The 27645-nt window shown below is 46.1% G+C and overlaps 1 protein-coding gene across 1 annotated transcript in view; it reads right to left on the bottom strand.

Annotated features, from left to right (window-relative positions):
• Positions 1–27645, bottom strand: part of adamts17 (ADAM metallopeptidase with thrombospondin type 1 motif, 17) — a 547852-nt gene that overhangs the window by 103387 nt on the left and 416820 nt on the right. The window contains exons 17-18 of the mRNA XM_067971641.1: positions 17483–17640; positions 5583–5742 (exon numbers count right to left, since the gene is read on the bottom strand). Coding sequence (XP_067827742.1) covers positions 5583–5742; positions 17483–17640 — 318 coding nt within the window. The remainder of the gene's footprint in view (positions 1–5582; positions 5743–17482; positions 17641–27645) is intronic.

The raw sequence follows: 27645 nt of genomic DNA on the forward strand, positions 1-27645 counted from the left end.
GAGGGGCCGGAAATAAAGGTTCTAAATTGGGGGAAGGCCGATTTTAATAGGATAAGGCAGGATCTGGCCAAAATGGACTGGGATCAGCTGCTTGTAGGAAAATCCGCATCGGAGCAATGGGAGTCTTTCAGAAGGGAGATTGAGACCATACAATGGCAACATGTTCCCGTAAAGGTCAAGGGTGGTTCCAAGAACTCCAGGGAACCTTGGATGTCAGGGGATATACGAGAATGGATTAGGAAAAAAAGGAGGGCTTTTGGCAGATACAAAAGGCTAAAGACGGAGGAAGCCCTAGAGGAGTACAAAAAGTGCAGGGGGATACTTAAAAAAGAAATTAGGAGATCAAGGAGGGGCCATGAAATAACACTGGCGAGCAAAATAAAGGAAAATCCTAAGATGTTTTATAAGTATATTAAGGGTAAGAGGATAACTAGGGAAAAAATAGGGCCCATTAGGGACAAAAATGGCAATCTGTGTGTGGAGCCGGCAGCTGTAGGAGGGGTTCTAAATGAATTTTTTGCATCTGTTTTCACTATGGAGAAGGACGATGTAGACATAGAAATACGGCAGGGGGACTGTGATATACTCGAACATATTAACATCGAGCGGGAGGAGGTATTGGCGGTTTTAGCAGGCCTAAAAATGGATAAATCCCCAGGCCCGGACGAAATGTATCCCAGGCTACTGTGTGAGGCAAAGGAGGAGATTGCGGGGGCTCTGACACATATATTCAGAACCTCTCTGGCCACAGGGGATGTGCCAGAGGACTGGAGAACCGCTAATGTAATACCATTATTCAAGAAGGGGAGTAGGGAAAAACCGGGGAACTACAGGCCAGTGAGCCTAACATCAGTGGTAGGAAAATTATTGGAAAAAATTCTGAAGGACAAAATTAGTCTCCACTTGGAGAAGCAAGGATTAATCAGGGATAGTCAACATGGCTTTGTCAAGGGAAGATCATGTCTGACTAATTTGATTGAATTTTTTGAGGGGGTGACTAGGCATGTGGATGAGGGTAACGCAGTGGATGTGGTATACATGGATTTCAGTAAGGCCTTCGATAAAGTCCCCCACAGGAGACTGGTCAAGAAGGTACGAGCCCATGGAATCCAGGGTGCCTTGGCACTTTGGATACAAAACTGGCTTAGTGGCAGAAGGCAGAGGGTGATGGTCGAAGGTTGTTTTTGTGACTGGAAGCCTGTGGCCAGTGGGGTACCACAGGGATCGGTGCTGGGTCCCTTGCTGTTTGTGGTCTACATTAATGACTTGGATATGAATGTAAAAGGTATGATCAGTAAGTTCGCTGATGATACAAAGATTGGTAGGGTGGTAAATAGTGAGGAGGATAGCCTCAGTCTGCAGGACGATATAGATGGGTTGGTCAGATGGGCGGAACAGTGGCAAATGGAATTTAACCCGGAAAAGTGCGAGGTGATGCACTTTGGAGGGACTAACAAGGCAAGGGAATACACAATGAATGGGAGGACCCTAGGCAAGACAGAGGGTCAGAGGGATCTTGGTGTGCAAGTTCACAGATCCCTGAAGGCGGTGGAACAGGTAGATAAGGTGGTAAAGAAGGCATATGGGATACTTGCCTTTATTAGCCGAGGCATAGAATATAAGAGCAAGGAGGTTATGATGGAGCTGTATAAAACACTGGTTAGGCCACAGCTGGAGTACTGTGTGCAGTTCTGGTTGCCACACTACAGGAAGGATGTGATCGCTTTGGAGAGGGTGCAGAGGAGATTCACCAGGATGTTACCAGGGCTGGAGCGCTTCAGCTATGAAGAGAGGCTGGGAAGATTGGGTTTGTTTTCCTTGGAGCAGAGGAGGCTGAGGGGGGACATGATTGAGGTGTACAAAATTATGAGGGGCACAGATAGGATGGATACTAAGGAGCTTTTTCCCTTCGTTGAGGGTTCTATAACAAGGGGACATAGATTCAAGGTAAAAGGCGGGAGGTTTAGAGGGGATTTGAGAAAGAACTTTTTCACCCAGAGGGTGGTTGGAGTCTGGAACTCACTGCCTGAAAGGGTTGTGGAGGCAGGAACCCTCACAACATTCAAGAAGCATTTGGATGAGCACTTGAAATGCCATAGCATACAAGGCTACGGACCAAATGCTGGAATATGGGATTAGAGTAGACAGGGCTGATGGCCGGCGCGGACACGATGGGCCGAAGGGCCTCTATCCGTGCTGTATGACTCTATGACTCTATGACCTCTTGCCCCACTGAGGATATAGGATGTCCCTCCTTCTGTCCACCTCTTGCACCACGGCCTCTAGCGCATCAGCAGAGAACCTCGGTGCACGGACTCTCGCAGGCCTGGTACCAACTCAGATCGGCAGATTGGTGAGGTCTGGTGTGCAGATTGGAGGATGTGGGATTTGGTGGTGCGCAACCTTTATTCAATGTTTTAAAACAACTCAACAGTTTGTAAACATAGGGACGGGACCTGCATCTGTGTTTTACATGTGCGATGTCTGATCTCCATTCAGACTCCGTGCGGACCCGTATCTTATATTTTGCACATAAGAGGTGCAGGTTGTCTTTAAGAGGTGCAAGCAACTCACATGATATCTGGGCCCCCCTGCTGGTGAGAAGTGTTAAGTTGGTGAAACATCGCAGACAGGCCTGAGTGCTGCGCTACGATCAGGTAAGTGAGGCGGCAGCTCAAATCTCACGTGCTGCCTGCATCGGAACCACGATACCCGCGCCCGGATTCGGGGGTTAACCAATTTAATCCCCTTTATCTCTTGACCAACATCACTATGATTATCTAGTCATTATCACATTGCTGTTTGTGGGACCGTGTTTCCTACATTACAACAGTGACTACATTTCAAAAGTACTTAATTGCCTGTGAAGCGCTTTGGGACGTCCTGAGGTTGTGAAAGGTGCTATATAAATGCAAGTTATTTCTTTCTTTTTTATTGCCCTGTCCCATTGCATGCCCAATTTTATTGGATTGCAGAATATTTTTTTTTTGAGCAGGGCGCTAATATTTTTCAGAGCCAATGTGACACACTGTCTGACCTGTCAGGTGACGTGTGCCCTTTAAAAGTGTTCTTATGCACTGACAGCCCCATTAAATTGACCTCCTGATCCATAATACGTGGGGTCATGAGGGGTCTAGACAGAGTAGATAGAGAGAAACTGTTCCCATTGGCGGAAGGGTCGAGAACCACAGATTCAAGGTAATTGGCAAAAGAACCAAAACTGTCATAGGAAAACCTTTTTTAAGCAGCGAGAGGTTATGATCTGGAATGCACTGCCCGAGGGGGTAGTGGAGGCAGATTCAATCATGGCCTTCAAAAGGGAATTGGGTAAGTATTTGAAGGGAAAAAATTTGCAGGGCTACGGAGAAACGGTGGGGGAGTGGGACTAGCTGGATTGCTTTTGCAAAGAGCCGGCATGGGCTCGACGGGCCAAAGGGCCTCCTCCTGTATTGTAACCATTCTATGATAATATTCCAAAGCATTTCCCAGAGTCAACCATTATAGTCAGTCCTGCTAGCAATTGTTTCAATCAATTGCTCCCTTTAAGTGTTGATGTATAATTTATGATGTGGAGATGCCGGTGATGGACTGGGGTGGACAAATGTAAGGAATCTTACAACACCAGGTTATAGTCCAACAATTTTATTTTAAAATCACAAGCTTTCGGAGATTATCTCCTTCGTCAGGTGAGTAGTGAATGAGAGCTTCTCAAATCACATATCTTATGAGCGATTTGATAAGATATGCGATAAGATATGTGATTTGAGAAGCTCTCATTCACTACTCACCTGACGAAGGGGATAATCTCCGAAAGCTTGTGATTTTAAAATAAAATTGTTGGACTATAACCTGGTGTTGTAAGATTCCTTACAGATGTATAATTTACACATTTAAGAGGCTGTTTTTACAAAATCACTGTTTCCGGTGAGCAGGTATGGGACGAGTCTGTGATGTTCTGGGACCCTGTGAGGTTTCCCGCCACAAGTGTGATTTTGTGAAATATGCCCTCTCACATTTAACCCTGAAATTTGTTAAATTGACAAAATGTTATTGCGGGCAGTTGTCAGGAAAGGACAGAATCTTATTCGTTAAGGCATAATGTTCTTGATGCCAATGAACATTCAGCTCGTGCTTTTCTCTATTTTCGGAGTGCGGGGGAGCCTCGCCCGCACATGTCAGGAAATCACGGATTCACGGCTTATCACCTTCCCTTCATTTTACATTCTGTAAAATCGCGGGCAGTGTGCCTGTGATGTCCCCACTGAGGCTTCCCGGCAGTACTGTATAATGGGGTAAGGTGGTGTAGTGGCTATGTTACTGTACTAGTAATCCAGAGAATGTGAGTTCAAATCCCACCCTGGCACTGCGAGAACTTCAATTCAGTTTTTTAATAAATGTGGAAATAGAAAGCTGGTATCAGTAAAAGTGACCATGAAAAACCCAACTGGTTCACTAATGTCCTTTAGAGAAGGAAACCTACCGTCCTTCCCCGGTCTGGACCTAGATGTGACTCCAATCCCACGCCCAACGTGGTTGACTCTTAACTGCCCTCTGAAGTGGCCTAGCGAGTCACTCAGTCATATCCAACCCGCTAGTGGTTCAAGAAGATGGCCAACCACCACCTAGAGTTGGGCAACAAATGTCGGCCTTGCCAGTGATACCCACATCCTGAGAATGAATTTTTAAAAAAAATTGTCCACAACTGACTCTAAATAGAGGGAAATATTGTAAACACTGGTGTGAGTCCATCCCCCTCTCTGGTCACTGTCTCAAGTCGAAGCAGAGTGTTCGCGATCTCAGCACCCTGTTCGACCCTGAGCTGAGCTTCCGACCCCTTAACCTCACCGTCATAAAGACCACCAACTTCCACCTCCGTCGCATCGCCCGTTCTGCCCCTACTGCAGCCCAGTTGTTGCTGCAACCCTCATCCATGCCTTTGGTCATTTCCACACTGAACTGTTCCAATGCTCTACTGGCCGGCCTCCCATCCTCCACCCTTCGTAAACTTCAGCTCATCCAAAACTCTGCTGCCCGTATCCTACATTGAAACAAGTCCCGCTCATTCATCACTCCTGTCCTTGCTGACTTACATCGGCTCCCAATCTCCCAGTGCCTCGTATTTAAAATCCTCATCCTTGTGTTTAATTCCCTTCATGGCCTCGCCCCTCCCTATCTCTGGAACCTCCTCCAGCTCTACAACTCACCCCAAACTTTCCGTTCCTCTTGCGTATCCCCCTTCGCCCCACCACTGACGGCCTTGACTTTAACCGTCTAGGCACCATGCTCTGGAATTCCCTCCATAAACCCCTTCACCTCTCCTCCTCCTTCCTCTTCTTAAAACCCAACTCTTTCCCATGTCTTTAGTCACCATTCCTAATCTCTCCTTTGGCTCAGTGTCTGTTTTATCCTCAAGCCTCTTTTTTAGCATCTTGGGTTATATTTCCACAGTAAGGGCAAGATATAAAGGCAAGTTGCTGTTGTTGTTAAGTAAAACTCACAATGCGATACGAATACATCTGGAATCTGGGAGTATCTCTGATACCCTTTATAAACACTAAATGGTGGCTATTTATTGACCGTACCTCCTCCACACTGTACACTGCAGTCCCTCCAGCCAGTGTTTGTCCATAAGTAAAGAGGTTCCAGCTGTTTTCGCATCTCACTCTTCCCTTCAATGGAATTGTTCGTGGAGATTGTGTATTCGTAATGAATGCCGTAACTTTGATCGTGGAATAGCAGCACCTATTTTGTGATACAACAAAATTCTGTTAGAATGCAAATTACACCAACCTCTTAGCTCTCTGTGAAATTGCACTGTTAATTTGAGAGCTTTATTAATGATGCCATTATCAACGCATCAGGTTTGAATAAAGAGCAAAGCTCCCACAATTAATAAGTCTGGCATTTTTATACTGTTTGCCCTTAAATAATTAATCAGTGGGAACATCAGTAAGAAATTGCACTGTTTTGGAATTAGAATCATCTTAAAACGGCAAATCCATGGGGTGCGAGTTAATGGATTTTACTATAACAGGCTGACGAACTGGATAAAAGGGATGTTTGCAGTGCATTTATTGTAGGCATTATCATCGATCTTCTTGACCACACGGTTTGAGAAACACATTGTTAAATGTTCATCAGAAATTAAGCACATAAAAGTAAGTGTTTTTTTAGTAGAGAATTTCAAGGATATATTGTGCAAGAAACAATGTGTTTGTTAGCAATTAACTGCTCTTTATATAACTTACGTGCCAGCGTTTCAGAGCAGTGAAAATACGTTGGCTGATGTGGGAAATGGAAAAATATCAGACTGGTGCAATAGTGTGTACTCCTGAGCCCAGGGACCAGGCTCGTAGCTGAGGCTTTACTCTGCATCTTATGTTGCATTTATACAACTATACTCCGTGTAGTGTCAAGCAGTGTGAGGCTAATACTCCAGGGACTTTCACACCACTTCTCTGCAGTCAGGTTGGGCCCTGTGCTTGGATTTACAACAACTTTAGCCTCGGTGTGAGGGGCAAGCTCCTTCGGTGTGATGTTAATGTGTAAACGCACTCGGACCGCTATACCTGACCCGGGAATATTTGATACACATGTTAGGTACCCAAAATGGAAAGCATTCCCCAGCACTGACATCCCTTACAAAGAGGAACGTGTGATACCAGCCAAAAAAAAGACTTAGATTTCTATAGCACCTTTCACATCCTCAGAATTCCCCCGCTCTTCTTTGAAATAGTGCAATAGGATCTTTTACATCCACCTGAGAGGGCAGGCGGGGCCTCGGTTTAACGTCTCATCTGAAAGCTGGTTTAGCACTCCCTCAGTACTGCACTGGGAGTGTCAGCCCAGATTTTGTGCTCAGCTCTCTGGAGTGGGACTTGAACCCACAGCTTTCTGACTCAGAGGTGAGAGTGCTACCCACGGAGCCAAGGTCAACAAAATGAGACATATAAAGCCAATTAGATTGACTTTTTAACTCAAAGGGGTATTTTAATGTGGGGGCACCCAGTGAAGTTGAGAGTATCCCTGTTATCTGGTTTTGCCATCGCAGTTTGCAGTAGCCAGCTCTCATCACTGCGTGCCAGTAAGGAAGTTTGGTGACATTACAGAAACATTTGAATCTGTCAATGAAGAATTCAAACATTTTAAATTGCAGACATCATTGGACTGTCTGGCAGCTCAAGTATCTGTTTCCGCTCATGTTAACTGCCTGCATTTTGGAGTCAAAGTCTGTGTTTGCAGATGAAAATCAGCGCCACTCATGGCTTCATTTCTTACTACCATTCCTGGCTCTGCCTCTCACAGTCAATCCTGATTCCTATCTGATGCTGCTGCTCTGAGGGTTCGATCTCTTTCGGACACTGTGCGTGGCAATTCTCGTGATTGTTTTGCCAGATTGGGAATTCTCAGCCATAAGCGTGTGTCAGAGTTCCATTCCCTGGCAGTGGCATCAGGCAAGAGCCAGGAGTGGTGATGAGGAAGGAGGGGAATGGATAACAACATGAACTGGGAAGGGGGAAGAGAGCGTCAGCACGTTGTGAAGAGGGGGGGAGAAGTGTGGGAGTGAGAGAAGAGTGCCTGCATGAACTGGGAAGGGGGAGGACAGCGATGGTGCAAGCTAAGTGGGGGAAGAAGAAACATGTCAGGGTGAACTGGGGGGAAGCTAAGAAGAATGGCAGTATGAGCCAGGAGGGGCTGTGGAGAAAAGTGGCAGAGAATGGGGAGGTGGAGGAGGGAGCTGGCATGAGTTGGAGGATCTGGAGGACACGGGTGCCTCCATGTTACGGTGACAACTGCAGAAACATTTTAAAAAAATTGTTCTTGGGATGTGGGCGATGTGGGCAAGGCCGTATTTATGGACCATCTCTAGCTGCCTTGAGAAGGTGGTGGTGAGCCTTCTTCATGGACCACTGCAGTCTGTGTGCTGATGGTGCTCCCACAGTGCTGTTAGGGAGGGAATTGAAGAATATTGACCCAGTGATGAAGAAGAGACCCAGTGATGAAGAAGACATTGCTGCTCTTGTCTTTCTTGACGGTAATGGTCGCAGTGGACGGAGCTGGTGTTGGGGTGACCTTGGTGAGTTGCTGCGGTGCATCCTGTAGATGGTACATACTGCAGCCACAGTGGCAGGGGCACCAATCAAGCAAACCTCTCTGTCCTGTTCTCTGTTGAGCTTTTTGAGCATGGCTGCAGCTGCCTTGAGTCTTGTAGATAGTAGACAGGCTTTGAGGGGTCAGAATGTGAGGCACTTGTCACAGAATAGCCAGCCACTGTCCTGTTCTTATAGTCACAGTGTTGATATGGCTGGTCCAGTTCAGCTTCTGATCATTGGTGAGATCCAGGATGTTGATGGTGGGGATTTGGCAATGGTGGTGCCATTGAAGGTTGCTGAAGATGGTTATTACCTGGCACTTATGTGGTGTGACTATTACCTGCCACTTGTCAGCCCAAGTTTGGATGTTGTCCGGGTCTTGCTGTAGGCTGGCATGGACTACTTTATTATCAGAGGAGGTGTGAATGAAGCTGAACACTGTGGAATCATCAGAGATCAGCCCCATTCCTTACCTTACAAAGGACAGCAGATCCTTGATGAAGCAGCTGAAGATAGTTGAGCCTAGGACGCTGCCCTAAAGGAACTCCTGCAGTGATGTCCTGGGGCTGAGATGATTGGCCTCCAACAACCACTACCATCTTCCCTTGTGCTAGGTATGACTCCAACTACTGGGGAGTTTTCCCCTGTTCCCCATTGACTTCAGTTTTACTAGGGCTCCTTGGTGCTGCACTCTGTCAAATACTGCCTTGATGTCAAGGGCAGTCACTCTCACCTCGCCTCTGGAATTATGCTCTTGTGTCCGGGTTTGGACCAAGGCTGTAATGAGGTCCTGCAAAACTAAGCATCAGTGAGCAGGTTATTAGTGAATAAGTGCCTCTTGATGGCACTGTTGACGACACCTTCCATCAGTTTGCTGATGATTGGGAGTAGGCTGATAGGACGGTAACTGAAGTCTTCCTTTGGGTCAGCAATGGCTCCCTCCCTGAAAATCTGGATGGTTCCTGCTCGTCTCCTACCTTAACACCAGCGGGAAACTGGTGGAACCAACTAGAAAACAGCAGGGACCCGGTGGCCCAGGGCCTACGCCATTTCTAGGATTTCCCGGCCTTCCTTCTCAGGGATGTAGCCTCTGCCGCCTTGTAGAAAATAACAACACCAAAGAGGTGGGGATTCCCTACATGGGGAGTTCCCATTTCCCAGGTTCACTCAGGGCCCGACGCAGTACCAGAGGTGGGCACTCTGAGTCATATAGGGCGACCAGCCCCACAACAGAGCAAGTGGGCTCACCGGTGGGGTCCAAGAGGCCGCCAATCAAGTTTTAAAAAAATTTCTTGCTGGGCTCCCTTAACAAGGGGCCGAAGAGCACAGGGCCTGGGTTGGGGAGAGGGAAGGGGGGTGGGAGATCAAGGCAGCACCCTCCTCCGAGTGGTAAACAGGTGCGGCATTTTCTGGCAGCATGAGGCGGGCCAGGGGCTAGAGGGAAAGGCATCAACCCTTCTATATTTATGGATTTGGGGATAGAGGTCAGAGGGTACGGTTGTATAGTAGTTCTGTTGCTGGACTAATAATGCAGAGAATATGAGATCAAATCCCACCAGGGCAGTTTCAGAGTTTGAATTTAGTTTAAAATATCTGGAAATAAAAAGCTGGTATCAGTAAAAGTGACCATGAAGCTGTCGGATTGTCATTAAAAACCCAACTGGTTCACTAATATCCTTTAGGGAAGGAAACCTGCCGTCCTTACCCAGTCTGATCTATATGTGACTCCCACACCCATGTGGTTGACTCTTAACTGCCCTCTGAAGTGGCCTAGCAAGCCCCTCAGGTGTATCAAACCGCTATCAACGATTCATGAAGAAGGGCCACTACATAGATACTTCTCATCACTAGGGATGGGCAATAAATGCTGACCTTACCAGCGGCGTCTACATCCTGAGAATAAACTTTTTAAAAATCCAAGCTTGCAGATGGTAACTAGCTACGGCACCTTGTATGTAACGACCTGCCGTAAGCCTGGATTAAGGCTGGTGCTGAGTTATCAATGTCATCAGTCAGCTTTTGCTAGATTCCTCTACTGGCATGTATGTAACAGCTTTAATTGCTGGACAAGAACGCAGTTCTAAGAACTAATCTCACTAGAACTGGTCTCATTTCCTGTAATTAAACAAATGACCTTTAAAACTGATGGTAGAATGCTGAGGCAGAACATGAAAGTTAGAGCCACTCACACAACTGCCATTCTTTATTCAAGCAAACATAAATACTTCAAATTTCCTTCACACCAGAAAGCTTCATTCAGTATCTCCTAGAATTTTTAAGTACAAGCAACAAACTGAAATTTGCTCAGTCAGATCCACACAGCAGCTTTCCTGTCGCGACCAAATTCAGATGAATTGATCTAATAAAGACACAAGCTGGTGGCTTCTTGAGATAGTTTTAGTTATAACAATTTCCTAGCAACAATTCATCTAAGTGGCAATCAGCTTCTTCACTTCACATTTTACAATTCTGCATCTTAATCTTGTTCGTGTATGTGAGGTTAAAGGCTGCTTCCAACAAAGCAGGGGTTGAATGTGATGCAGAGCGCAGTGTGTTAGCACTGCTTTGGCTAGTAGCACTCCTCTGTGTCCCTGCAAGGCAGCAATGTAAGAACTTCAGTCCTGTGAATCTGTAATTGCCCACCATACTCTCGAGAGACCCCTATATTTTGAAACAGTGACATTTAAATAAAAAATATTTTCAGGATGTGGGCGTTGCTGGCAAGGCCAGCCTTTATTGCCCATCCCTAGTTGCCCTTGAGAAGATGGCAGTGGGCCTTCTTGGACCCTGCAGTCCGTGTGGAGCCTTTTAGCTTGAAATTCCCAGCAGTGCAGATAAGACCCACGATTTTCCATTTTAAAAATGACATTGTTGAAATAAATGATGAAAGCTCACCTCCTACTGGTCTCTTGGACTCAAAGGCTAAATATCACAGATAAGAAATGTTATGCTACTGGGGATTCAGATACAACTACTTACCCTGCTTGACCGAGAATCCAGGGACTGTGTAAAATCAATTAAAAGCATTCGTTTGCATTAAAGCTCATTTATTCAAAGCTCAGCATGGGCTCCCACGAGCCAATTGGTGCAAATCTAACTTATCAAACTTTAGCGAAGTTTGTTAAAAAACTGGACCATCTTACTAATCCTCAGGGCAAGTGATATAGTGCAGAGCGTAATTTAAAACCTTACAATAGTCCACTCTATTAGAGAGTGAATTAAATTCCAATCATTGCTTGTCAAATCATGTAATTTGATCACAACGGGCTGCTGTACATCACTGATCACAGCCCCTCCCCGCAAACAGCTAAAAGTTGAGGGGATAAATTTCAACTCCCAAGAACAGGTCTGTTGGGAGCAGGTGGGCAGTGAAAATGCTGCGTCTTCAGAGAGGGACCAAATCCCGACTCCAACGCACTCACTTCCGTGTTTGACCCAGACGTGTTAGGAAACACGTGCACTTCTGACACCCGGAAGTCCCGCTGGCACTTAAAGCTGGCAGGCCGATAGTTAGGCATTTAAACCATTTAAAGCCAGCGGGCCGATAGCTAGGCATTTAAACCACTTAAAGCCAGCGGGCCGATAGCTAGGCATTTAAACCACTTAAAGCTGGCAGGCCGATAGTTAGGCATTTAAACCATTTAAAGCTGGCAGGCCGATAGTTAGGCATTTAAACCATTTAAAGCCAGCGGGCCGATAGCTAGGCATTTAAACCACTTAAAGCTGGCAGGCCGATAGTTAGGCATTTAATCCACTTAAGGGGATTAACTTTTAAAACCACTTTAACTTGTCCAGAACGTGTCTCCCGTGGCCTCTGAAACAGCCTCATTTAGATCTTTAAACCAGTGATTGACACATGTGAAGAAAAGGTGAGTTTTTGCAGCAGGGCAATCAGTTCTCACAGACAAACCTTTGGCTGGGAGTTCTTTATGTTTAGACTGAGATTTCTTTGTTCACACTGAGAATTCTTGTGTTCAGACACATTTACCTACATTTTGGACCCTCTCAAACTGACACCATCAGGATGGGGGGGTGCAATGGATTTATTCGGCAGTTCATCTGAGGAGGAGGCACATCACCATCTGCGGCAGGCACGGCGTGCAGTTCTGGGAGTTGCAGCTCCACAAGACAGAGGTGCGCCACAAGGACCTGGAGAAGATCAGAGAGGGGAACAACGGAGGGGCCGAGGTCACAGGAGGCACTACCCTCGTGAGAGGGCCTACAGGCAGAGGCTGAGCTTCCTGGACCTCTCTGAGGAGCAGTGCCTACAAAGGCTCAGATTGAGTCGCCAGGTGGTCGCAGACATCTGCAGGCTCCTTCATGCAGAGCTGGTCTCAGTTGGGCCTGGTGGCCACACATTGCCTGTTGCAGTTAAGGTCACCTCTGCCCAAAATTTCTTCGCCTCTGGATGCTTCCAGGGCACCATCTGTGACATCACCAGGATCTCTCAGTCGTCTGCACATGAGTGTAAATGGCAGGTCGCGGATGGCTTGTTTGCCAGGGCATCCCACTACGTCAACTTCCCCATTGACGACATCAGCCAGACTAAGAGGGCAGTAGGTTTCCACTCTCTGGCTGGCTTCCCATGGGTACAGGGCGCAATTGATTGCAACATGTAGCAATCCGAGGACCTGCACATGAGCCAGGACTGTTCATCAACCGAGAGGGATATCACTCCATCAATGTGCAACTGATGTGGAGGAAGAGGTTTCTGCAGGTGTGTGCCAAATTCCCTGGCAGTTGCCATGATTCCTTCATTTTGCACGAATCCAACATCCCGGCCCTCTTCCACGCACAAAACAAACTGAAGGGCTGGCTCCTTGGAGACAACGGATACCCCCTGAAGACATGGCTCATGACACCTGTGAGAAACCCCACCAACGAGGCACAGCAGCGGTACAACGACAGTCACATCACCACCAGGTCTGACATTGAACAAGTCATTGGAATGCTGGAGATGTGCTTCAGGTGCCTGGATCGATCTGGGAGAGCCCTTCAGAAATCACCAGCGAGGGTGTGTAGAATAATAGTCGTGTGTTGCGTCCTGCACAACATCGCTGAACAGAGAGGGTTACAGGTGGAGGAGCTCCAATGCGCTCATGAAGCATCCGCACCTGCCATCAATGTTGAAGAAAGCGAGGAGGAGGAGGAGGAGGAGGAAGAGGAGGAGGAGGAGGAGGAAGATGGGGAACCCATCACCAGAGCAGTGGCGCACATGGCTGCTCGTGATGCCAGGGATTCCCTCATGCCCAACAGGTTCTCATAAGAGATCTGCAAACTGAAGATCGTGAACTACTCAGATCGCCTGGAACCAACCACCACCAACACCAGCCCCTCACCTCCTCTTGCACAAAACAGTCCTTCAACCACACATACACCCATTGTACACGCGCCCAATGGGTGGCATCAAGTCTCACCGTTCATGATGAGCCACATGAAAGGGCAATTTCACAAAAGGGACTCAAGAATGGACAAGACGTGGCAGTGGTGGTGACAATTATAACATGGATTTAACAAAAAACAAATATAAATGAGAAACATGACATTCCGTCAGACACCCTTGTGCATACCCTTGGTGATTACAAAACCTTTCCTAGCACTTCCACGTGACTTCAGCAGAGGTAGTGGCAGTTTGCTCAGATTCATTCCCTGACTGCTGAGATGCTCTCAGCCTACGACCTCTGGATTTTGGAGCCCGTGAGGGCCCCGCCAAAGGCTGCTCCACCTGCACCTGTGCAGAGGCAGACTTGGCCATTAGGAGAGGAGGCAGCATTGTGGGTACTGGCTGAGAGGGGGGCAATGGGTGATACGTGGGCACGCTCTGCGTGGAGTCCCCACTTCCATGTCCCCTTTCGCCATCATCCCTCTCCCGGGTCAGTGCAACATCACTCCCACCACTCTGGTCTGCACGGCCATTATCACGGCCTGCACGGATTCATTTGAGAGCCGTGTTTGAAGTTCAATGAAAGCTGCCACTCTCTCCATCGAAGACACTCCCTCTCTTACCTGTGCCACCAATCCACTAGCAATGGGGTTGGACTCCTCCAGCCTATCCGCTATTGTGGAGAGTGTGCATGACACGTCTTCCATTATCTCACAAAGCTGGAGCTGTATCTCGATAATTCTCATTCTCAACAATGGCCCCCGGGGTTCAGCATCTGTGTCCAGCTGGGCAGAGCTTGGAGAGGAGTGCGTCCCCCGACAAGGACTCTCCGCAGCTGCCCCTGCCACCAGTATCTGTTCGTGCTCACTTGTGAGTGATGAATCACCAGGTGACAACCCAACTATCTGTCTAACAGAACCCACTGAGGTGCAAGTATCTGGGCTGGTGCAGGGCTGGATGTGATGTGACGGTGTACCCTCAGAGGAATGGAACTCCTCTGAGGAATCGCCCTCTTCCATGGTGTGTGACTCCTCATCAATCCTTGAAGGCCCTGGGAGAGAACATAAAGCAATATTAAAAATCATCGCAGAAGTTAGTTTCCAATGAGCATCCTGAGGTGTGCAACAGGTCAATCATTGATAACTCTACTCACTTTCCCTGACCTGGTTAGGTCATTAAATCGCTTCCTGCATTGCACCCATGACCTTTCCACGGTGCTCCTGCTGCTCAGCTCCTCTGCCACCTCCAGCCACGCCCTCCTGGTGGCAGAAGCAGGTCACTTCCTCCGGTCAGCCGGGTACAGTATCTCCCTCCTGCTTCTGACACCAGCCAGTGGCAACTCGAGGAGTCGCTAAGACAGAGTGTTGCCTCACACCTGTGATGCTGCACATTCCTCCTTTTTCCTTCAAAATCCATGGTTGCAGCGGCCCTTTAAATACTCACAGCACGTCACAGTACGCCCTCTGCGCAGCTTGGAGACGTGAAACCCGTAAGTCACATTAAGGGCCTTCAATTTAGTCGGGATTGCTGGAGTCGATGCACAGAAATTTTTTTCTGGGTTTCCCACATGACTGTTCACCGCCGCCTGCCCCCCGCCCCGCCCCCGCTGAATTCCCGCCGCCATGTTAAAATCTTGCCCGAAATGTCGCCTTAGGATGCCAGCAATAAACACTTAATGTATCCACCAGAAATTACTCTCTCTACTACTTTAGTGGTGGTGTTAACCCGTTAATAATAAATGAGGTCAGGATTTCTGCTAAAATAGCAGAGAGAAGTTCAGATAAATCGGTATCCCGCAACCTAATTTCAAGGTTAAAGAAATTACTATGGGCTAGATTTTCCTGTCCATTCCTCGCCAACGGGTATCATAGAATCATAGAAAGATACAGCACAGAAGGAGGTCATTCGGCCCATCATGGCTGCGCCAGTTCTTTGAAAGAGCTATTGAATTAGTCCCACTCCCCCGCTCTTTCCCCATAGCCCTCCAAATTTTTCCCCTTCAAGTATTTATCCAATTCCTTTTTGAAAGTTACTATTGAATCTGCTTCCACCACCCTTTCAGGCAGTTCATTCCAGATCATAACAAGTCGCTGCATAAAAAAGTTTTTCCTCATCTCGCCTCTGGTTCTTTTGCCAATTACCTTAAATCTGTGTCCTCTGGTTACCGACCCTTCTGCCACTGGAAACAGTTTCTCCTTATTTACTCTACCAAAACCATTTATGATTTTGAACACCTCTATCAAATTTCCCCTTAACCTTCTCTGCTCTAAGGAGAACAACTCCAGCTTCTGCACATAACTGAAGTCCCCCATCCCTGGTACCATTCTAGTAAATCTCCTCTGCACCCTCTCTAAGAATAGCGAATGTAGCCCATAGCTTCGACGCAGTGTACACAATGACACTCTGGAGTGTCGAGTTAGAGGTGAGAGGGTGTATTTTAACCCCTTGAAAACCACGGTCCAGTAATACATTGCAGATATATAGTAAGGAGCAGCACCTTAAATGAGAAGCATTAAGTTATTGCATGGCAGTGATTATATTTGGAAGAGGACGTGAATTTAAATTTCCAATTGGTCTCAGCATTGGCTGATGCCAAGTTGATTTCAAAAGCGGCCCAACTGATATAGACACAGGGTCAGGGTTTGAGTAGTAATCTGGAACTCTCTTCCCCCAAAAGGCTGTGGACGCTGGGGAGCAATTGGAGCTTTCAAGACTGCGATCAATAGATTTTTGATAGGTAAGGGTATCAAGGGGTATGGAGCTAAGGCAGGTAAATGGAGTTGAGTTACAGATCAGCCATGATCCAACTGAATGGTGGAGCAGGCTTGAAGGGCTGAACAGCAGTTCCTAGCAGTCACTGTGTGACATCACCATAAGGCTACTTAAACCCATTAATAAAATTAACCAGGGACGCAGTGTCAATCTGCAGACCCACCAACCCCATTTCTGAAGATTTTTCTGCTCCTGGATTATAGAATACCAGAGGGAGAGGCAACAGGGCCAAAAGAACAAAGGGATAGGATAGGAGAATTTGTTTATGCAGTGGATTGTTATGACATGAAACACTAGAAACAGATGCATAATAGCTTTTAAAATGGATGCGGAAAAATATTTGAAAGAGCTGGGGAATGGGACTAAATGGATGGCTCTCTCAGAGGGTCAGCACAAGTGTGATGGGCCGAATGGCCTCCTTCTAGGCTGTAAAATTCTAAGATTCTATTCCTTCATGTCCCTGTGTTTTTGTGGATATGTCACTGCAATGCAGCAGAGATTTTACTGTTTTAATATACTTATGACATTGTAAATTAATGATACACTGGATCACTGGATGAATGTACTCTATTGTTACGTGCGTGTGGGGGTTTAATGGTTATGGTACTGACTAGCAACTCAGAGATAGTGTGGTGAGATCCTATCTTGGCAAGTTCAGAAATTGAATTCAATAAATGTGGGAATTTGTGGACTTGCACCAGAAAAAACTGACCATGAAAGATGCTGGATTGTCAACAGTGTCCTTCGAGGAAAGGATCCTGCCAGCCCTAGGTGGTTGACTCTTAATGCCCTCTGAAGTGGCCGAACAAACCAAAGAACATCAGGGCAACTAGGGATGGGCAATAAAGGTGGCTGTACCAGCTTCACCCACATCGCGAGAACAAATTTTTAAAAATGCAATGAGGAAAACAGCAGGTAGAAAATTGAGAATCGCCCGCCACACTGATGTGCAGCTTGGCAGAATCTCATTGCTTGTTTCTCCCTCTCCGTATGGCAAACAGTACTGTGTACCTGGACGCCAATGAAATATAATCTTCAAAAGGTTACCAGGCTTCTGGCAAGATAGTCACTGCTAAAGTGACATCCTTTCTGTTTGTGCAAGATCTGAATATTAGCATACAACCAAAATAATCTCTTAGTCACAACAGCTTCCAAAAAAAACAGTATTAAGTTAGGAAACGTCCATTGGGAGCTCAGCATTCCAAAGGAGATGACAGAAAGATTAGAGAGCTACCATTAAGTGAAGTGGTGTTTTAGTTGGTCCCTTGGCAGACATCTTTTCCCAAAGCCCCCTCCGCACGTAGCGGACAGTGGTTCCTGCTATTGGAAATTCCCCAGGAAGCTCAATCTTCCAGTCGCTGTTGATGGATTGTTTCGTGGAATCCTTTAAAGCTGGTGAAATACAAATATCAAACAAATTTACTCATGAAACATTTGTGATCAACATTTTTTCCTCAGTCTGAGAGGAATCTGCAAATAGCCTCATAGAGACACTTAAACAGCAAGCTTAGAAAGTTTATCTTCCAACAGGACTTCCATTACTTTTCAAAACATCTGAAGTATGGGTGTGGATTATTGCCAGGGCCTATACTTTAGATTTTTGTTTTGAACAGCTACAATCCAAATTAATAAACTAGGAGCAGGGCTGCAGCTCACGGTTTCTCAAGGCCACCAGCTGGTTGTGCTGTCTGAATGCCAATTTGGCTAGTGCTCCAGACAGTCAGACAACCTCGATACAACTTTTCTTAAGAGTCTGCCACACGACCCAGTTACACCGTTCACCGAATTACTTTAATAATAAGAGGGAGGACATAGATTCTGGGGGTTCCTCCAAACATGGATCCAGGTAGTTCACTTTGAAAGTAGAGGGCTACTTTTCATTTAACCGGTCTCAAGTCACAGCTGCTGATGAGCGACTGAGGGTGAAATCGGTCTTCGGCAGCAAATCGACAGCTCATTCCACACGTGTCCAATTTTCTTTTCCGCTGAAGTCAGGCCGGTGTAAGTTTTGGAATTCTGCCTCAGCAAGTATTGGGGGAAGCCCTGTGTAATGGAAGCTGTCATCTGCCTCCATACCTGTCTTCACTTCAGATGATTTTAACGATTGTTTTAGACATCCCATTAGTGGCTAGGTACTAAGAAAGAAAAAAATTGCATTTATATAGCACCGTTCATATCCGCACGACGTCTCAAAGCGCTGCACGGCTAATGAAGTACTTTTGAAGTGCAGTCACTGTTATTATGTAGGTAAATGCGGCAGCCCAATTAGTGCACAGCAAGGTCCCAAAAACAGCAATGAGATTAATGATCAGATAATGTTTTTTTGGTGTTGGTTGAGGGATAAATGTTGGCCAGAATACTGGGAGAACTCCCCTGCTCTTCTTTGAAATTATGCTGTGGGATCTTTTAGGTCTGAGAGGGTTGTCCTAAGATGAGAGATTGAGTAGAATGGGCCTATATTCTCTGGAGTTTAGAAGAATGAGAGCTGATCTCATTGAAACATATAAGATTCTGAGAGGGCTTGACAGGGTAGATGCTGAGAGGTTGTTTCCCCTGGCTGGAGAGTACAGACAAGGGGGCATAATCTCAGGATAAGGAGTCGGCTATTTAAGACTGAGATGAGGAGGAATTTCTTCACTCAGAGGGTTGTGAATCTTTGGAATTCTCTACCCCCGAGGGCTTTGGATGCTCAGTCATTGAATATATTCAAGTCTGAGATCGATAGATTTTTGGGCTCTAAGGGAATCAAGGGATATGGGGATCGGGCAGGAAAGTCAAGTTGAGGTCGAAGATTAACCATGATCTGATTGAATGGAGCAGGCTCGAGGGGCCATATGGCCTACTCCTGCTCATATTTCTTATGTTCTTATGTCCACATAAGAGGGCAGATGGAGCCTCGGTTTAATGACTCATCTGAAGGATGGCACCACTCAGTGCTGCACTGAAGTGTCAGCCTAGGTAACAGCAAACATGATAGATGATCAGTTACTTTAATTTTGGAGGTGTTGATTGAGGGATAGACATGGGATCTTTAAATCAAGCTAAATACGGCCTTGGTTAAATGTCTCATCCAAAAGACTGCATTGTCAGCCTAGATTATATCCCTAGAGTGAACCGTGAACGCAGGACGTTCTGACTCGGAGGTGAGAGGACTGTTGTCGTGTCAAACTAATACTAGATTGAACGGTCAGAATAATGTTATATACAAAATACAAATAACACGTTGATATAACATGAACGGAAGGACAGGGCTCTGCACATTCTCTCTCATACAGGACTCTGCACATTCTCTCTCATACAGGACTCTGTACATCCTCTCTCATACAGGGCTCTGTACATCCTCTCTCATACAGGGCTCTGTACATCCTCTCTCATACAGGGCTCTGTACATCCTCTCTCATACAGGGCTCTGTACATCCTCTCTCATACAGGGCTCTGTACATCCTCTCTCATACAGGGCTCTGTACATCCTCTCTCATACAGGGCTCTGTACATCCTCTCTCATACAGGGCTCTGTACATCCTCTCTCATACAGGGCTCTGTACATCCTCTCTCATACAGGACTCTGTACATCCTCTCTCATACAGGGCTCTGCACATCCTCTCATACAGGGCTCTGTACATCCTCTCTCATACAGGACTCTGCACATCCTCTCTCATACAGAGCTGTATGAGAAAGGATGTACAGAGCTGTGTGATTGATTAAGAGGGGAAAAATAGAGTATGAGAGTAAACTTGCAAGGAACATAAAAGTGGACTGTAAAAGCTTCTACAAGTACATAAAAAAAGATTAGTGAAGACAAATGTAGGTCCCTTACAGTCAGAAACGGGAGAATTTATAATGGGGAACAAGGAAATGGCAGAGCAATTAAACAAATACTTTGGTTCTGTCTTCACGGAAGAGGACACAAATAACTAACCAAGGGTCTAGTGAGAAGGAGGAATTAAAGGGAATTATTATTAGTAAAAAAAAGTGCTGGAGAAATTAATGAAAGCCGATAAGTCCCCAGGGCCTGATAATCTGCATCCCAGAGTACTAAAAGAGGTAGCCATGTAATTGTGGATGCATCAGTTGTCATCTTCCAAAATTCTATAGATTATGGAACAGTTCCTGCAGATTGGAGGGTGGCAAATATAACCCCAATATTTAAAATAGGAGGGAGAGAGAAAACAGGAGACTATAGACCGGTTAGCCTAACACAGTTGTAGGGAAAATGCCTGAGTCTATTATAAAGGATGTGATAACATAACACTTAGAAAATATCAATGGGATTAGACAAAGTCAACATGAATTTATGAAAGGGAAATCATGTTTGACAAACCTACAGGAGTTTTTTGAGGATGTAACTGGTAGAGTAGATAAGGGAGAACCAGTGGATGTGATTTACTTGGATTTTCAGAAGGCCTTTGATAAAGTCCCACATAAGAGGTTAGTGTGCAAAATTAAAGCACATGGGATTGGGGGTAATATACTGGCATGGATTGAGAATTGGTTAACAGACAGGAAACAGAGAGTAGGAATAAATCGGTCTTTTTCAGGGTGGCAGGCAGTGACTAGTGGGGTACCACAGGGATCAGTGCTTGGGCCCCAGCTATTCACGATATATATCAATGATTTGGATGAGGGAACCAAGTGTAATATTTCCAAGTTTGCTGACAACACAAAACTAGGTGGGATCGTGAGTTGTGAGGAGGATGCAAAGAGGCTTCAAGGCGATGTAGACAAGTTGAGTGAGTGGGCAAATACATGGCAGATGAAGTATAACGTGGATAAATGTGAAGTTATCCACTTCGGAAGGAAAAACAGAAAGGCAGAGTATTATTTAAATGGTGATAGATTGGGGAATGTTGATGTACAAAGGGACCTGGGTGTCCTTGAACACCAGTCACTGAAAGCAAACATGCAGGTGCAGCAAGCAGTTAGGAAGGCAAATGGTATGTTGGCCTTCATTGCAAGAGGATTTGAGTACAGAAGCAAGGATGTCTTACTGCAGTTATATAGGGCCTTGGTGAGACCACACCTGGAGTATTGTGTGCAGTTTTGGTCTCCTTACCTAAGAAAGGATATACTTGCCATTGAGGGAGTGCAGCGAAGGTTCACCAGACTGATTCCTGGGATGGCAGGGCTGTCGTATGAGGAGAGATTGGGTCGACTCGGCCTGTATTCACTCGAGTTTAGAAGAATGAGAGGGGATCTCATTGAAACGTATAAAATTCTGACAGGGCTAGACAGACTGGATGCAGGGAGGATGTTTCCACTGGCTGGGGGGGGTCCAGAACGAGGGGTCACAGTCTCAGGATACGGGGTAGGACATTTAGGACTGAGATGAAGAGAAATTTCTTCACTCAGAGGATGGTGAACCTGTGGAATTCTCTACCACCGAAGGCTGAGGAGGTCACGTCACTAAATATATTTAAGAAGGAGCTAGATAGATTTTTAGACACAAAAGGCATCAAGGGGTATGGGGAGAGAGCAGGAATATGGTATTGAGATAGAGGATTAGCCATGATCATATTGGAGCAGGCTCCAAGGGCCGAATGGCCTATTCCTGCTATTATTTTCTATGTTTTCTATGTAACCTTTCCATGATACTATGACCGTAAATATGAGAGATCATTTAAACAATCTACTGCATTCATGATGGGATCAGCTGTGATGCTTCATAAACTGAATTAGTGCTTACTGTTTGGCACAAACGCTACAAGATGTTCTGTGTCACCTTGTCGCAGCTGAGATTTGTTACTCGTGTGCGGAAGGTAAAAACTGTTCATTTTAATAAGGGAACAATGATCGATAAAAAACGACCTAATATTTGGTATTGTTTCCAGCAGATCACTATAGTATTTCAGCAATCTTCTGCTATTATATTTTTGAATGGAACGTAAATGCTCCTTCCCAAGCACTACTCACTTCCAGTGGAGACTTGTCTCACTCCCACACCTTGTAATGTAAACTATATTCTACAGAAATTTCCTCCCCATTTTTAAGGAATGTATTTGCAATTTTGTCCAATCTTTCTGCCAACACACAAGCCTTTTCCATTTTCATTTCAGACCTTCTGTATTTGCAGGGTCTTCTCCTCCCTTTTTAAAACTTACCCCATTTTCTCGGTTTTTACGTTGTGCGGGCCCCTCACATCCTTTGTCACTGTCAGGTATTTATATCTTCTTTTATTCTGTTATTGCCTTTCCCATTGTCGCACTGAGATGATCATTTATATTATTTAACAGATTCCCAATTCTCTATTAAGCATTCTGTGGACCATTAAACCAATGAACTTACTCTCTGTGACGGGAGTATTTGATGCTTATTCCTCCCTCCCCTTCTATTTTGTTTTTTAACCCGATCAAAAAACTCGCTTTACTTTCAGCTCTCACTTCTGATGAAGGGTCTACCCCCCGAAACATTAACCTGTCGTTTCTCTATCGAGACGCTTTTGTTTCCAGCCTTTTCTGCTTTTATTTGGGATCTCCAGCGTTTGCCAGGTTCTTTTTCCTTGCCACTGTCTGCCCCCTTCCAGCCCTCTGCCGCTGCTGCTCTTGATTCCACACCAGGAGGTGCTCAAGCTCAGCCCAGAGATCCTGCTTTGCTGATCCTCCCCTTCCCTTGTGGGTAAATGTTTAATTGGTACCTTGCAGCAAGACATGCAGAGAATAAACTGCTTCGTGTGGAAGCCTCCAAACGTTGGCTCGTTTTAATAGCTAGTCTTGTTTTTAGTCTCCCAAGATCTTTCAGCATTTTAATTAGCTGTAAAAATACAGACAGCAGATGGTTACCAGCTGACAGCTAGGTAGAGGCTGGGAGCCTAGCGTGCTCAGAATGGTGGCTGTAGGTCTGATGAGAGGATATCCATCAGCGGCCAGAGCAGCTGATCTTCCAAAAGGGCACACAGATCAGACATGCGTAGACAGGTGAAATCTCTGCGATGGCCCATTGCGGAAGACAAATTTGGGGGGTAACTTTAATCTAACCTGTCCGGCGGGAAGCTGATGGGACGGGATCGACTGCCCCGATTTTACTTTCCATTGAAGGCATCGGGCCTGGTGTAAAATGGGCGGCTGATTCCGTCAGTTTCCCCATCGGGCGAGTTAAGATAAAATCCCCCCAAAGACTTGCCTCCCACCATGAGAATCTCGGTTACAAATGGCGCAGCTACAGGTACCCCTCAAGTTTCGAACTTCTTTCATGCTAAAGGCTCAGACTGACTCTCGCACTGGATCTATGGTCCAATCTGCAGCGTAATTACTCAATTCCTTCCTGCGATCCTTAAACTAAAAGTTCCCACCTCTGGAGCCAGCTGTAACTCTGGAGATTCACATCAGGCTGGCGTCAACAAAATACCACAAAAATTAACCAGGAACACTTCTCGACTTCCCGTAAATGCCGGCTGTTTAAAGTCCCGTGGACCCTGCCGAGGGGGCAAAGTGTGGCCAGGTGGGACTCCCGCCTTCTCATGATCCTGTCCCAAATCCCAGGGAGAGGGTCGGTTTAACAGTGAGGGTGTGCGCCCTGCGCTTGTAGCGGCTCTCGCCCCACTGAGCTGCCCGACACTCGGACTGGTGCCCGTCCGCTCCAAGGGAGGCTGAAGATGAGACCCCAAAAAATTATTTTAGGCCCCGCAGGGAGCAAAGGGGATTGATTCGCGGTCTCTGCAGCATTGTCGGAGCCTTCTTAAGACCCAGAATGGGATCTACGCCCCATGATTCTAGGAATCTGTTCAGTATCAGCTGGAGAGCTGAGCAGAGATCCTGAGGGAGCCTAGTAATCTGCGGGTGTAATGGTGGCAGGTCAATCAACTGCCCACCCTTCCCGGGCCACTATTTGGGGGCTTCTTCTGTGGAACCAACCCACCCCCGCCATAACACCCTCAGAGCTGTACCTGAGCACTTGACAACAAGTAAATGACATCTTGTCATATCAAAAGAAAGCACGCACCTGGGAATTACAGACCAGTTAGCACCATCTCAGTAAACCGTCAGTCACCAGCACCAGGGACTGGCAAATCACAGTCTCCCTGCGGGCTCTGAGAAACTGTCCAGTTATAAAGCTTCAGTTGTGGATGATGTCCTCAAAAGTTACCCGGTGCTCGTCTCCTGCGTTCAGACGCTGGAGGAGTAATCAGCACGGATTGAGAAGGTGTGGTCATGACTTGAAAATCTGATGGAATCCAGCTGAATAAAAACAGCAGGTAGCAGAGGGAGCTGATCAATGTGTAAAGCCACCAGTCCCGGTGACCAGCAGAGTTCTGGTCCTTACACTTGGTGCAATATTTTCCAATTTGCCAATGACATCAAGCTATCTGGCAAGGTGACAAATACAAGGGCGATAAACAGCATCCTGAAGTGATAAGCAAGCTGGGTCAAGGAATGGGGCAACAGTTTGAGGATAAGTCTGACAAATTAACGGGTAGAAGATCGGGGGGAGCGTGCCTGCGATTTCCGATACGTGCTCCCGTTGGGTGAGGCCCCGCACCGGGAACTTGCACTTTGAAGCCGATAAATGGAAGGCAGTACTGATTGGAACAGGAAACAGCAGGCATGGACACATACAGAAAGCCTGCCATTCCCCCAACATGGAGAAGGAGGAGGATTTGGGTTTGTCCACGATCGTTCACTGAAGGTTTCCAGTCCGTATGAAGCAGTCATCAACAAAGCAAATGAAATATTGGACTGCATCGCGAGGGCACTTGTTCAAAGAACTTCTCATCTTACACAGGTCACCGCGGCCACAACGAAACACCGGGGATGATAATGCGCCAGTGGTATCAGTGGAGCTGATCATGTCTTCTGTCCTCCAGAGTATGAGTGAGTTGGTCTTGCCCGATAGCACAAGGGCAGCTCACTTGAATGTTTTTCTGGTGCTCTCAGCGAGTCAGGCCAGGAGCAGCAGGGGGGTCAGGGAAGTCCCATCTCTGAGGTGTCTCACTGGCAAAATGGTCCCATGGAATTTTGAGACTAGCATTTTTTGCCTTTGGGGGAGCTGCACGCTGGTGGGCACCATTGATGTTTCCAGATGCTGGCTAAAGGACCTAGTGTTAAGTGTGAAGGTCATTTCAGTTCCATTGAGATATTACTCCCTCCTGCATGTCAGGGTCTAGCAGCTGACGCGGGTCAGGAAACCTGAATTTGATGAGGTGCAACCCTCGTTCCATGCGGTGCTCCAGGTAACCAGCAGATCTGCAGCACTCATAGTATCATAAGTGTGGGACAGCACAGGAGGAGGCCATTCGGCCCATCGTGCCTGTGCCGGCTCTGTGAAAGAGCTATCCAATTAGTCCCATTTCTCTGCTCTTTCCCATAGCCGTGTAAATTTTTTCCCTTCAAGTATTTATCTAATGTCCTTTTCGAGAGTTACTATAGACTGTTTCCACCACCATTTCAGGCAGCGCATTCCAGATCATAATCACTCGCTGCGTAAAAATATGTTTCCTCATGTCACCTCTGGCTCTTTTGCAGATCACCTTAAATCTGTGTCCTCTGGTTACCGACCCTTCTGCCACTGGAAAGAGTTTTTCCTTATTTACTCTATCAAAACCGTTCATGATTTTGAACACCTCTATCAAATATCCCCTTAACCTTCTCTGCTCTAAGGAGAGCAACCCCAGCTTCTCCAGTCTCTCCACATAACTGAAGTCCCTCATCCCTGGCACCATTCTCGTAAATCTCTTCTGCACTCTCTCCGAGGCCTTGACATCCTTCATAAAGTGTGGTGCTCAGAATTGAACACAATACTCCAGCTGAGGCCTAACCAGTGTTTTATAAAGGTTTAGCATAACTTCCTTGCTTTTGTACTCTATGCCTCTATTAATAAAGCCCAGGATCCCATTTGCTTTTTTAACAGCCTTCTCAACTTGTCCTGCCACCTTCAAAGATTTGTGAACATATACCCACAGGTCTCTCTGTTCCTGCACCCCTTTAAAATTGTACCATTTAGTTTACATTGCCTCTCCTCATTCTTTCTACCAAAATACATCACTTCATACATCTCTGCTTTAAATTTCATCTGCCATGTGTCTGCCCATTTCACCAGTCTGTTTATGTCCCCCTGAAGTCTGTTACTATCCTCCACATTGTTTACTACATTTCCAAGTTTCGTGTCATCTGGAAACTTTGAAATTATACCCTCTATACCCAAGTCCAGGTCATTAATATATATCAAAAAGAGCAGTGGTCCTAATACTGACCCCTGGGGAACACCACTGTAAACTTCCCTCCAGTGTGGAAAACAACCGTTCACCACTACTCTCTGCTTTCTGTCCCTTAGTCAATTTTGTATCCACGCTGCCACTGTCCCTCTAATCACATGGGCTTTAATTTTGCTAACAAGTCTATCATGTGATACTTTACTAAATGCCTTTTAAAAGTCCATATGCACCACATCAACCACACTACCCTCATCAACCCTCTCTGTTACTTCACCCTGCATTGGCTGGTAGTGTGTCCTGAGTGCCTGCCTCCTGTGCCCTTGAACCTCCCAGGGCCTCGGTCTCCTCTTTCAAAGTACCCAGTAAAAAGTGACTCGCCAAATTCATGCCCAAGTCTGCACCTTAATCCTTCTCTTTGGCGATATTTGTGAGCTCAGCTCACTGCTCCCTCTGACGCTTTCATGCCAACTTTAATTCTGCAAATTTAACGTGAAGAATGAATCAGTGCAAATTGCTTCTTAACAAGGACTTAGCAACAAAGATAATTGCCGCTGAGTCTGTGTGTTAATATACACTGCACCTGTTTACTGCCAGGTGCAATTGGAAGAAGAGAGGCAGAAATTAGTGTGCATCTCATTAATGCTAATGAACAAAATTGCTGCACCTTAATGTACAATCAGCCTGTGAGCTGTTTCTAATGCACTGAAGGAATCAACGGTCAGAGTGTTGCTGCATGCTACCGGAAGAGCCTACAATTATTCAAATAATCACTGTAATTCTCAGCTACAGCATGCAGTTTAGGAGGTGTTAGTGATCACGTGACATTATTCACTTCCCTTTGTTTCTGTTTTTCTTCGTGGATTCAGAATTAGCGCCTGGTGAAATTATTCAATCAGTTCTGCTTTATTACCAGTCATATATTCATTTAATAATTTCTGTCTTGTATTACTGCTTAATGTCACTATGATCTTTTGGGACCCTATTTTAATAATGTCTTGCATTCAAATACTTGATATTATACATGATTGATATAATTACAAACTGCACAGCCTCAATGGAAATTTAATTTGCTCAATATTCCTTGACAGCTGACGGACAACAATGCAGAGTTTGCAGTGAGTCAGTTGTGTGATAACATGGCCCAGGACCATTAGTGACCCATCTCCCCTTCACATGTCGTCCCGTCCAGACCACCTGCTCCAGGTGTCTCATGCCTTTTATTCCTCGCTCGCCTGACGACAGGTTGCCGACCA

Source organism: Heptranchias perlo, chromosome 34, assembly GCF_035084215.1.
Source record: "Heptranchias perlo isolate sHepPer1 chromosome 34, sHepPer1.hap1, whole genome shotgun sequence".
Classification (NCBI taxonomy): domain Eukaryota; kingdom Metazoa; phylum Chordata; class Chondrichthyes; order Hexanchiformes; family Hexanchidae; genus Heptranchias; species Heptranchias perlo.